The 13,371-nt window shown below is 42.4% G+C and overlaps 2 protein-coding genes across 2 annotated transcripts; both read left to right on the forward strand.

Moving 5' to 3' along the window:
• The first annotated feature begins 1,183 nt into the window (after nucleotides 1-1,183).
• metrnlb (meteorin like, glial cell differentiation regulator b) lies at nucleotides 1,184-6,097 on the forward strand. Its single transcript, XM_068592491.1, has 5 exons — nucleotides 1,184-1,562; nucleotides 2,665-2,848; nucleotides 2,938-3,163; nucleotides 4,167-4,226; nucleotides 5,192-6,097. Exons 1-5 carry the CDS (start codon nucleotides 1,468-1,470, stop codon nucleotides 5,506-5,508), a joined length of 882 nt encoding a protein of 293 aa, XP_068448592.1. The 5' UTR covers nucleotides 1,184-1,467; the 3' UTR covers nucleotides 5,509-6,097.
• A 3,642-nt stretch (nucleotides 6,098-9,739) lies between these two features.
• Nucleotides 9,740-13,265, forward strand: LOC137795035 (polymeric immunoglobulin receptor-like). The gene is made up of 8 exons (XM_068592247.1): nucleotides 9,740-9,776; nucleotides 9,993-10,322; nucleotides 10,777-11,097; nucleotides 11,350-11,649; nucleotides 11,994-12,092; nucleotides 12,284-12,382; nucleotides 12,476-12,546; nucleotides 12,795-13,265. The coding sequence occupies exons 1-8, from the start codon at nucleotides 9,740-9,742 to the stop codon at nucleotides 12,960-12,962; spliced, it is 1,425 nt and encodes a 474-aa protein (XP_068448348.1). The 3' UTR covers nucleotides 12,963-13,265.
• The last annotated feature ends 106 nt before the right edge of the window (nucleotides 13,266-13,371 follow it).

The raw sequence follows: 13,371 nt of genomic DNA on the forward strand, positions 1-13,371 counted from the left end.
ATGCAGTACAGAATGGTATTACACATACATTAGTGAAGGATTTATTGTCATGAATAAAGACATCAGTTACAACTTGTTGGACCATCATTTTAATTCAGTTTGCGTTCATTCATTTTGAGTGTTTTTCAGTTAAACCTTTCGACAATAAAAAAAAAAGTGGAAGTTTGATTCATGTGAAATAAAAGGAATGGCTCCATGGATGCATCCTGATACACAGCAGTATTGGAAATTCCCATTTCTACAGAGACATAATGGAGGAGTGTGTGAGGGTGTCTGTGTTTCGGTATTTCTCTAAATGCGTGACATAGCTCTGGCTGTGGGGGGAATGTGACGAGTCAGTAACATGCTTGCTGTTCCGACTGTTTTCTCACGGGAAAACCGCCCGAGAACCAAACAGACGTTTAGAGCACACGTGTGACTTCTGTTGACGTCAGAGCCTGTCTTAAAGCCTTTCGACGAGTGAAACGGCACAGGAATGATCCAGCTCTCTTTAAACGATTAGAGCAGGCTCCACACGGAGAGTCACTTAAATCCCAGTGACGATTGTGTCAGGTAACATGACGAATGAACGAAACATATTCCTACAATTACATACACAGTGTTTAAGATCTGGCCCTGGCTGCGGAGGTTTTGGTGAATGATTGTGGGAGTCGTGCTGCTGTTTCAGAACTGCATGCTGCTCTAATTTTCACTGCGATAATACGACCCATCTGTTTATGAAGCCAGCACACACACGCAACACGTTTGTACCGTCTCTTTCATGGCATCCTAAGACCGGGTGCTGAATAGAGTATAAATTAACTTGTAAAGCTTGGCAAGCATGTGGACTTGGTTTTAAAAAAAAAATCAAAGGCGCATTGTTTGTGAAACATAAAGACAACTTTTTACTTGTGTTTAAAGGTATGGTTTTACTTGAATGCATTTGTATTTGTGCATTTCGCCACGTGGGTCAAGTTTCTTTTATTATTATTATTATTTTTTCTTGCTATTGATTACGTTTCCAACTTTATTTACTCTTCTTTCCACTCGGCCGCCTCCTGCACACTGCACGCTGTGAGTCAATCAATAGGTCCAGTTTCAACTCTGCGCTCCACGCACGTCTTCCAGGGGGGGATGTGTGGGAGTGGGCGGGGTTTGGAGCGAGCGCTCGCGTGTCACTCAAGTGGAGTCTGCAGCTGGCACGCGCCCCCGGTGACGTGAGGCGGAGCGCACGGAGTGAACGTTTTTTAAACACGCCGTTGTCCTGCAGCGCGCGCATTGCGCTCTACTCCGTCTCACAAAACCTTTGCCAAGATGTGTTTCTGCCACAAACGCAACTTTCGCCTCGACTGAACTCGCCATGTAGCGTGCGCGCGCTGACGGAGCTGGATATTTTTCTTTTACTGGGTCCTCCGGTTCGGGAGCAGCCGAGCCGAGCGCGTGACTTGCTGGTCCGGTGTGCGGGATTCGGTGACCGTCGGCCGGACCATGCTGCGGCCATGGGCTGCGCACTGGATCACAGCGGTGCTCCTGTGTCGGGCGGTGGCGCAGTACTCCAGCGACCAGTGTAGCTGGAGAGGAAGGTGAGGATGAAGCCGGACAAAGGATGTGTGCATCTGGGTTTAGGAGCAGCCATCACACTCCATTACAGCTATGGCGATGCTGTTATCACGGGCAACAAAGAAAACACACCCAGAGCACATGAGTCAGAGATGTTATCATCATGTTACAACTTTCTTCAAGAAGTTCAGAGGGAAATAGAAACCGTTCGGTTTTGATCTGCCACGTTCGTGAACTTTTGACTTTAATCCTTGGATATTGAATTTTGCAAATGCAGGGCAGTCATGAAAGGAACTTCAGTCGTGTGTGAGAGGGAGGGCGGTTGTGTCTTTGAAGTGGCTCCTCTGTGCGTTACGAGGGGTTTCAGAGGGCTTAAAGGATTAATTGGACGCATGAATGTTTGATTATGATTTAATGTAATCATGGGGAAGGTCAGAGTCAATGAGTTACTTTTCTTTTCTGGTGCAGATTCTCAATGGAAACAGTTCAAGATGTGTTTGGCCGCTGCGTCCCATTACTTACTGCTTGGATACTTTAAGGCTTAAGAAGTCAGTTATTCACAATAGCTGTATTAGGACAATTAAATCACAAGGATGACAGATCAGTTGGACAGAGGATTCTTTCATTTTTGAGACACTCCTTTGCGTCTAAAATATGCTCTCTTTGAGATTTTGTAAAAGTATGAACAGAGGAATGTCTCTGCTTCAGTTCCTATCTTAAGTAAATACAGCTATATGGCCCCTTTGATCACTCCTCCAAGTCCCCAAGTCATAAAATATGAAAGCCCGTGCCCCACTCTGTGTCGTAAAGTTTACCAGCCACGACTTCTTACGACTCAATAGCCCACTGAGTTGCTGGTGTTGATAGAGCTTATGCACATCAGAGACAAGCAACCACATCCGTCCAAAGTGAGGTGTTTTTTTTGGCAGACAGCTGCACTAGAGTTACTCTTATGATTGTGGCATCATAATTAAATCCCTTCCACATGTTTCCCGAACAAGGACTCTCCAGCATGTTGTTATAGGTTTCTCTCTATAATTCTAAAGCCACGGTTCCTTTTTGTTGGTTTCTTGCGCCTTAATCTGAAGAAGCGAACAATGTGAAAATGTGTCTTCTCCTCTGCAGTGGTTTGAGCCATGAGTCTCATCGTAGGGACGTGGAGCAGGTCTACCTGCGTTGCTCTCAGGGCTCTTTAGAGTGGCTCTACCCCACAGGAGCCATCATCGTCAACCTGCGGCCCAACACAGAGTCGGCATCGGGACACGCGGCGGGTCTTCATGTGTGCATCAAACCCCACACGCACTCCCAGGTAGAGTATGACACCAGCATGTTACCGCGTCGGCGTGGCGCGTCCCATGGACGGAGCTCACATGTGTCCTCCTGGCGCTCCATGTTCAGGGCTCTCATGTGTATCTGGAGCATAACGGGGACCTGAGGATGCTGCTGGCAGAGAAGGACCAGGCTCAGGGCACAGTGCACTGTTTCAGCCTGGCAGACGGAGCTCTCTTTGTGGAGGCCATCCCTCAGGCAGACATCAGCCGGAGGATCACAGCTTTCCAATACGAGCTGGTGTCCAGTCAGGGGCCCGGAGCTCACTTGTACCCATACCTGCACCCTGGTTTAGGTAAGATGGGATTCACCTGTTCTACAATATGTTTTCTTACATGTCAGTTGAAGAGATGTAATTCTATTTACATATTTATGATACTTATTTGCAACTTTAAGATACTTGTATTTCCATTTTAAGCTATACCTCTATACCACTACAATTCTGAATGAAAGTGTGTATAGTTTCTACTCCTCAGCTATAGTGGAGTACAAATTATGATCGGCTAAATACATATGATGTGATAATTGGCTGAAGCTTTTTTTCAGTAAGTTTCAGTTCTCTTGAAGTTGTTTTCAAATTGTTTGTTTTTGCGTAAATGAATTTAATCGGTTAAATTGCTCTGTTAAACTGCTCATGCCTGACACAGGCCGTCTTCTCACTGACATGAAGTGAAGGTGACAAAAGGCCACGTTACGGGTTCACCCGTTTCTTCATCTCGCTTCCATGCTGCGCCTCACTGACACCCTCTCCTCCCCCTCTTCCTCACTCCCACACTCCCTTGTCTCAGTCAAACTTATGAAAACAAGCAGGCCAATCAAAAGGTTACGTTAGGGTCAAGTACAAAGGTCAGACAATCGTCTCTCAACTGTCAATCAAGAACAGACCTCCGCCCCCAAAGCAGGGAATGTTTGAAGCTTTGGGGGAGAAGGGAGGGACGGTGGGTTGAGAAGAAAGGCCGGGCTGCTTTCCTAATGAGCGAAGAAAGCCTGTCCAAGCCTGTCTGTCTGTGTGTATGGGCGTTTTATAGCCGTTTTTATAGCTGACAGGGTCAAGGGGTAATTCTGTGATTACATCTCTTCCCTCACCTGCTGTTTTCATTCACTCTCTGGATGTCTCTTTTGTCTCATAAACACCGGCTGTACAGAGAAAAAGAGAAGGACACAGACAACGGGTGAAACATGGGGATGTAGAAGCTGATGTGGAAAGGAAATGAACCGTGAAAATAAGAACTTCTGTGGTTTCTTATGCTGAAGTATTAAACGTTTCATGTTTTCTTCCTTCATGTTTTCCATTGTAGTCACCTGTGAACCCTGTTCAGATGAAGAGGTCCTTATGGCTGTGTGTACCAGTGACTTTGGTAAATGCATACGCACAAACACACACACACTATTGGAATAGTTTGTCAAGAAAGGAACTCATATCTTCCAAAAACGCCAAAGAGTTCGACGAGAATACCGATGAAGGTACAGTCGCTAGTCAGCTTAGCTTAGCATCAGGGCTGGAAACAGGAAGAAACAGGTCTAGATGCACTGAGGCGCACTAACTAACATGTTTGTAAAATCCACACAGAATGCAAAGTGTATGAGCAAAGATGTGTTATTTTAGTTATGTCTATGTGCCAGGACATCAGGAAGCTACTATTTTAAGCCTTAATGCTAAGCTAAGCTAACTGGCTTCAGTTACAGATTTAGCGTACAGACAAGAGAGTTCATCCTCTCATCCAATTCTTGACAAGAAAACAAATAAATGTATCTCCCAAAGACTCACGCCCAAAGAGAAACTGTTTGATCTTTCTTTACTCAACTGATCCATTGAGGGAACCAGTGGCCAAAACAGGATAATGACACATTGAATTTTGCAACATTGCCCAAGTTTCTCTCAAGTTGTTTTTTGTTTAGAGGTGGCATTATGTGATATTAATGAGCTACAATGTAGTGTCACAGCAACACGAGTTAGAAAGTTAGCAGCATTAGCCACCTTTAGCTACTTGTCATATCAGACCAAGTAAGGGCATAACTTAAAAACCCTGTGTAGTGAGTGTATTAAACTGAGTAAAACATTGTTTTATTATTGTTGTTAAGAAAGTAACACATTAGTAGCATTTAAATAGCACTAACCTACAGCACTTTGTAGTTTGGCTTTATTGAAGAAATTGTACTTTGTTGTTGTTCTTAGTTTGTACTCATGGTTGTCAGCTAAATAAAATGTTATGTAATGTTGCTTATTATTTGATTTCAAAGAGGAATATTGTTTTACATCGGTTTCAAACATGGTTGATTAATTAATTGAATCTCCTTTTATTCATCTCTCTTGTCCCTGTAGCTGGCAGTGGCATCTTTCAAAGTGTAGCATCCGGTACTCACGACCACTCCCCTGTGGTGGTGACTCTGGGACGACTGTTTCGCCAGAAGAGCAGGGTGTTTCCTTGGGGCGGAGCCAGAGGCCGGAGCTGGGGCGGCCGTATCAATGTACCTGCACAATGCAGTGTGCAGCCTGAAGGGGACGAGTACCTTTTGACTGGCTCGGTCCACTTTGGCAAAGCCTGGCTTGGCTGCGCACCTCGCTACAAGGACTTCCAGAAGCTGTACGCCAGAGCACAGAAAGCAGGAACGAACCCTTGTGAAATAGACACCGACTGAGTGATCTCCTCAAAGCACGGTGGAGCGCGTCACCAAAAGGACGCTGAGGAAGACACAAAGAGGAACACGCTGAGATTTGGAGGGTGCAGCGACATCACCGTTTAGCCTTGCAGAGAGATGCGCAGGGTTACAAACCCCCGGCCTTCATTGAAGGATTCTTCTGCAGGCTTTTTTTTCAATGCTGCGCAACTTATTGTCGCCTCGCAGCAGAAAAGACAGATGAGCAGTTTGAACATTTCAGCCAATGAGCTGCAGACTAAAGCGTTCCCATGTGACTGTTTACCGTGTGAATATGTTTGTGCATGAGTGGGTTCAGCGACTGAATGAATGATGAGCTTAAATTAATTTTGTGCCGAACTGGTTTATGTTGTATTTCTCATGACAACACTGCCTGTGTGATCATTCTCAAAATGAATGTTTGCTTTGTAAAAAGCTTTCTGTAAAATGTAGGAGTCTTCTGACAGAAGTGTACCGTATGCAGCTCTGTGAGTCTTTATGTACCAAGTGTGTGTGTGGGTTTAGCTAATGAGTTCAGAGGGTCTTTATATTTCCAAATAATAAAAAAGCCATCCTTCAGCTTGTCTTTCTATTGAAAGCCTATACGTTTGATTAATTTATCTGTGAGGGAGGCATCCTGCATTATCATTACTGTATTGCGTGTGATGCACTAAGGACTGTGGTGGAGGTGTGGATGATTCAAAACAGATGGCAAGTAAATAGTAGGACAAAAAATGAATCAGCAAAAGTTACCAGCCCCCTTCGAGCCAACAAAGACATATTATCCACTTAACTACCCAACAGAAAAAAATCATTATGAGTGTTCACTGACCATGAGCTGGCAGGAGAGCAGCGGTGCGTCAGTGCTGGCGTAGTTTCCCCTGTGGACCCTAAAGGAGCCACTGTTCTGGTTGGCATCCGCTGTGTGTGTGTGTGTGTGTGTGTGTGTTTGTGTATGTGTGTGTGGGTTTTCACAGCTGAGAGAAAATACATACATGTCTAATTCAATATCTTAATTTTCCTAAAAGCAGACTCATGTGGCTCGATTTAAATTAAAACTCAGATCAACATCCTTTTTTTTTTGTCACAGAAGCATTTACAGCTATCAACATGACATCTACTGTCTGATGAATGATGTTTAAGACCGTTGGAGCTTGAAGGGTGGAGAGCTGAAAGCAAAGGCGGATGTGTGAATGACCTTAGAGGGGTGTATGTGCACCTCTCCCTCCGCCTGCTGTCAGCAGTTGTGTGAGTGTGATGCGTTCCCTCTTTACTCAGGAAGAGCAAGAATGGATGGAATGTCCCCTCCCACACACACACACACACACACACACACACACACACACACACACACCATCTGCAGAGACAAACTGTGTGCTGTTCGACACAGGAAAAACAACCGTTGTTTATACCTGACGAGAATCATTTTCAGCATGCAGAGGTGTGAAACTGGTGGCAATGCTCCCACTAAAGCACAGGGAGTTAAAGCCTGGCAGATTGAATAAAGAGTTGTCGAAGCAGAAGACGCCGAGACATCCTGACTTGTGAGGTGTGTTTAGACATAAAGCTTCCCATAATGCAACTCATTTGTGTGTCAGGCCCTCCACGCCTGGTAAACACCCAACATCTTTCAAAATCCCAGCCTCCAGTTTAATTAAAGCCTTCTTTCTGTAGGAAATATAATGCAGCCAGAGATGTAGAAGTCCATTTGGTGAAGTAAAATGATTCCCTCTAATGTGAATAGAGCTTAAGCGGAATGATTAAACCGGAAGAATAAGACATAAAGAGAGACATTAACACATAGCTTAAAGGTTAAGATGGAGCCTAAAGACTCAAGAGGTTCACCTATATATAACATACCCCCCTTCATACCGTGCGTGTGTGTCTTGGGTAGTTTGAGAAGACCACAACACACGCGTCCTGCACACTGCCGACATGCAAGCGGCCACAAGGCAGAAACCCAACCCTCCTTGGCAACCCAACCTGGCAACAGCCCAGCTCGTCTTGGCATCTTCGCTAATTCGGGACACACTTATCCCTCCGCACGGGGGTCTTAATGGTAACCTTTCTGTGTGAGAGTGTGTGAGATATGGAAACAGTTTGTGCTGCAGTATGCGAGAGGCGCAGCTGAGCGGTCAGCTGGAGTCCAGGGAATGGCTGAGCTCAGAGGAAATACACGCATGCTTTCACCACATATACCATACTGGCATTTTACAATGCGCTGGCCAGGGTGGGGTCGTAGTTATAAACGGTGGCACAATATTTTAGGCTCTAAATATGTCTTGTTCCCATCCAAAGTAGATTAAAGTGTGAGTGAAAAAGGTGAGGAAAGTTTCCTTTGTCACCTGTTGGGTGTGAAAGGAAAGGAACTCCTCTGATTGTATACATCGGTATCAGGACTCCTGCTTCAGCTGGAGAACATGTGTCTGGACTGTATGTGGCTCTGGATATGTCTTACCTTTTAATACAATCTAAAATAGTTTTGTTAATATGTTTTTGTTAATTGTATTAATTCAGTTAATTATTTTAAAATTGGTTGCCAGCCAGCATGTCCATGTGGGGCCCATAAGGTTTAAATTTGGGCTGCAGATACGGGTCACAAGTGGGTTTGTCCGCAGTTTCCACGGTGGCCTCACCTGTGTTTGCCCATGGGTTTCTAGTTGGATTATTCTCCATATAATAAATAGGAGGGTGATGGGGTTTTGGTGGTTGATTAGAGTCTTGGAAATGTCAAAGATTAGCAGCAGTATTGATTTGATTGCATTAGTATTTTTCATGTCGTGTCAATTACTCCCTCTGGAGACCTTCATGGCCAAAAATTCCACATTGACCTCCATGAAAACCACATTTTTTAATCTCACTGTCATTGCAGTATAAAACCATGCATTTTGGGATGGCAGCATTTCTAATGCAATCGAGTCAATGTTGTTGCTAATCTTTGACATTTCCAAGACTCTAATGACCATCAAAACCCCATGACCCTACTATTTATTATATGGAGAATAATCCAACTAGAAACCCATACGGGCAGGTGAGGCCACCGTGGAAACTGCAGACAAAGCCATGGGACCCTTATGTGCAGCCCAAATTTAAACCTTACGGGCCCCACATGGACACGCTATAACTATAATTATCCTGTTATCATACTTGCATAAAGTTGATGTGTTATGATGTTGGATATGTTGATGATTTCAGATAATGAAGATGTATAACCCTATTACAGGGCGTTGCGCCCACACAGTGAAAATAACAAGTGGTTCATTTTGAGAATGTGTTTCAATACTTTTACGTTTTGAGGAGCTTCTAAAATATCCTACTGAGCCCGGAGACGTGCACAGCAGACTGAAGTCACACTGCTTCTGTTTGGACATGTGTCATTTGATTAGTACATTTCAAAAGAAGCACTTTCTTTCTAAAACAAGATGGTCAGCATTTTTTTTAGAATGTAGACATTCATGAGTTTGATCTCATTTATTTTCGAAGGGGCGGTTGGTTTAGTTATTTAATCACAGCACGTATTTCATATTATTATTTCATTAGAAGAGGATAAAGTAATTTTCTGTCAACTTGCCTTATTGCAGTATGTACCTTGTCAGTGAGGCATAGGGTTGGATAGAGCGCCCCTCTGTGGTGGCAAAGTGAACACTTGACAACAACAACTTCTCTGGTTTATAAATTACCGTCATCATGAGGAGATGAGGCCTGCATCGAAAACTTCTTTTGAGTTCTTGAAACTTTTTTTTTTATAGAATTGCTTAAGTGATGTCATACTTTTAAGCCGTTTTCCCCTGTTTTTGTTTGTTCATTGTATTTGTTAGTTTTCTAAACCATTTGCTCTTTTTTCATTATTTGTTTAGTTTTGTTGTATTCATTGCCTTTATGGTCCTTTTTTGTTTAGCGGTATTAACATTATGTATGACTATGGTTTTCTTCTCTGAAGAGAACTTTGTAAACTTTGTTTTTAAAGGTGCTGTATGAAGTTATAATGAATATAATCATTATTATTATTATCAACTAAAAGGAAATATTCCCTGACAGATGAATCACATACTATTCCTCGTGTGCAGATTCATAGTCAGTCATTTCAAAGTTTTTACACGACAGTAAGTTAACTTTAAAAATAATGTGGAAGTGAGAGTTTAATATTAGCATATTGTGCTGACTTGTTGTGGGTGTCGCAGACACTTCTTTTTTAGTTTCTGTTTCTTGGAAACTTCAATGCGATAACACGAAGATGTGGAACCTTCGAAACCTGCTCTTCACCCTGTGCAGTAAGTTGTTTGGATCAAATTAGTGAATAAATCTGTTTTTATGTTAATTCAAAATGTCAGACGACACCTTGACCTTGGCCTTGGTGATTTTATCATACAGCTGTAACGCAGCAAGTATGTATGTGTAAATCAAACATATTGTATACACATCACAACATATTTAAATACACAAATGTACCAATCAGTTTCATATTTCATATTGTCTTCTCTCAACAGTTGCTCTGAGCTGTGTGAGGAGAGCAGCAGGGCTGATCCATGCGTCCGGATACAAAGGGGGAGAAGTTAAAGTGTCATGTCCCTATGGCAAGGGCTACGAGTCTTATGAGAAGTACCTGTGCAACGATGCCTGCAAAGACGACAATGATGTTCTTATTAAGACGACTGAAGCAAATAAGAAGAAATACTCCATCCACGATGACCACCAGAAACGAGTCTTCACAGCGACTATATCTGATCTGAGTCATACGGACGCTGGGAAATACTGGTGCGGGGTGACCAAAAATGGAAACGACCTTTATACTGAAGTCAAGCTGGAAGTAAGACGTGGTATGTAGAAAACAGACCAAGAAAAGCCCAAACCCAGTCAGTATTATTCATCTAGGCATTGTTGTTTAGTTGTTCTGTACATACATACAATGTTTAAGGTACAACTTTACTTTAGTATTTACATTTTAATAAATAGTCTATACAATTGATTAATTGATTTCGTGTTTTTGAACTGCCTACCAGTAAGTAAAATATTTTACAGAGATAGTTCCACCTTGACCAACTATGCTGCTTACACGTAAATGCATCAGTAACAATAATCATGTAGCTATACAACACTGAAAGGGGTCGTCCTGCCTGCGTGATAAGCAACTTTGACTTTGCTTTCACCACATTTATCTCACAATACTAAAATTTTAAAAGACAATATTTGAACATTTTGATTTGCTTTTTTGAGTGAAGTGATGAATCTGAACATTAATAACTTCTGTGATGTTGTTTATTCTACTGCCAGACACCTGTTGTGACCAATCCACCAAATACCAAAGTTATGAGGAGAGTTCAGTGTCCATCAGTTGTCCGTATGAGTCTGGGTACCAGAACAATCTGAAGTACATCTGCAGAGGAAACCAGCCCCCCACATGTCTGGAGAAGGCAGTTATCACCTCTGACAACAAACAAACCGGACAGTTCAGCCTTACTGATGACGAGCTGTCCAGAAAATTCACAGTTACCATTACGGGTCTGACCCGAAACAATACTGGGTCGTACCTTTGTGGTGTCCGTGGACACACCGGCCTGGATGTTTTCTCTGCTTTTGAGCTAGAAGTCAAAGGTGAGAGCTTTACCTCGTCCTATTGTAGTAAACCATTCGTTTTCACATTAATCAGCTAGAAAACATACTGTAAAAATAGATATTGAGAAAAGATGACTTAACATTGAAGATACAAAGCTTTAATTTTAAACTTGTGATTTGTCAAAATATTAAAAAAAAAAATGTGAAGGAAATGTGAATCATGCACAACCATTTATAAACTGAGCTGAACAAAGGCTGCAGTGTTGGTTCAAAAACCTCCTTCTGTTTCAGAGTGGTGCTGTGTGAGGTCAAATAAACTGAGCGGCATTGTGGGACGCCCAGTAACGATGCAGTGCCCCTACCCGCCGCTACACAGCCACAACAGGAAGTTCCTCTGTAAGGGAGAACACCGCAACAACTGTACCGACATGGTGACGAGTAAAAGCAGGTTCACACTGCAAGACGAGGTTTCTTCCAGCTCTTTCTTGGTGATAATCACAGAGTTGAGAGCAGAGGATGCTGGGACATACTGGTGTGGGTCAGACTCACAGTGGACTGTTGCAAACTACACCAAGCTTCAACTGTCAGCATGTAAGATGATGAAAAGAGCAATATTTATTACCTGAGTATATACCGTAACAGTCAAAATAAATATGGCCATAAGGCCATATTGCATGAATTTAGTGGCCTGCAGGTTCAGGCGTCTTATACCTGCTTCATGCCACGATTACATAATCCATATGTAATCTGTAAATATCTAATCCCTACTCCTCTCTTCTGGATTCCTGAAACAGCGGATTAGCAAATATTAGCAAAACTGCCTTTAATTTTTATTGTGGAAAGGCTCAATCAGACGTCTTCATCAATATAAAGCTGAACTAAAATAATGAGACTTGTAGATTATGTGATGTTGACTCTAAAAAACTCTCTAACAGTCTTTCCACAGCAAAGCAGCACTGTAGCAGCCTCTATCGTCACTGTGGGGGAACCGGCCGGATCTCAACCAACACTTATCCCTGGAAGACTGGTCAAAAGTGTGTGTGCGTGTGTGTGTGACTATTTACAGCGAATGTTGTAAGGCAACACTTTGGATATCTAGTGCCACTTCTGCTACTTTGTGCTTGACATTGTTAAGTCAGATATGTGAGAAGTGTGTGGTCTGTGTTGGTTTTCAGGAAGTGAAAGCTTATTCTGTTTTTACCCTTTTTTTCCCTCCCTAATGCAGCCCTTTCTCACATTGTGGTTTTCATCGTGCCAGCAGTGCTGCTCACACTGACAGTTGCCCTGGTCATGGTTTATAAATACAGATGTAAGAAAGTGCGAGGTACGTTTCACATACACAACCATGCACACACGGGCAACACACATTTAGAGGCTAAGCAACTGTGTAAACGTATTTTGTGCTGTTTGTTTCCAGGAGCGGAAGCCAACATGAGCAGAAACAACATCACGGCAGCCAAAACAGATGAAGCAATTGCTGTAGCAGTTGTAAGACAATTAAAATTCAAAGCTTTGCTCATGCACACAAGAGGCTGCAATGTTCATTACAGTCCACGTAATAAACAAGTGGGACAGACCGACATCCTGAAGATTTAACATTATTGCTAAATATGTAAAGTTTGGTTTTAAGCCAGTAGCCTAAATTAAATGACCAATTTACTGATAATTTGGCCATTTTTATGTGAATAATTCAAATTCTCATCTCAGTGACATTTTCCCTCTCATGTCGTTTTTAGATTCATGAAAGCCAAGACGTCGCTGGCTCAAAGCGGAAGTCCTCCAAAATGCTATGTCAACACTATGATGATGGAGGTGACACCCAACAAGACTTTGTGTACCAAAACTTCACACCAACAGATGATATCTACTGCAATGACATTTACACTAAAGTCAATAGAAGATGAACAGCGTGCACATCCGTGATCAAACCTTTTGGGGTGAAATCTGTCCCCAAATGATCCTGTTTGTCTCCATTAACAGCTGACCAACACGTTTCATACCGCTGTGGTCCAACCCCACCAATTTCTCAGTGAAAACTATTTGTACAGATCTGTTTTATAATGACCATCACTTGTATTAAGTACTTAAATCAACTGCTTAAGTTACCACTTTTGTGTTACACTCATTATAATGGCTTATCTTTAATATAACAAACTGTGTAACTTACCTGCACTCTTAAGATATTGTGGATGACCATTTTAGCTTAATACCCCAAATGTAAGTTCCCTTTATATTATGTATGCACGTTTAGTAAAAGTATAATAAATAAATCAACAACTCACCTTTGTTGTGTTTTTTTTTTTACTATTAAAA

Source organism: Clinocottus analis, unplaced genomic scaffold (genome assembly GCF_023055335.1).
Source record: "Clinocottus analis isolate CAN_PGR_092001 unplaced genomic scaffold, fCliAna1.0.p SCAF_27, whole genome shotgun sequence".
Taxonomy (NCBI): domain Eukaryota; kingdom Metazoa; phylum Chordata; class Actinopteri; order Perciformes; family Cottidae; genus Clinocottus; species Clinocottus analis.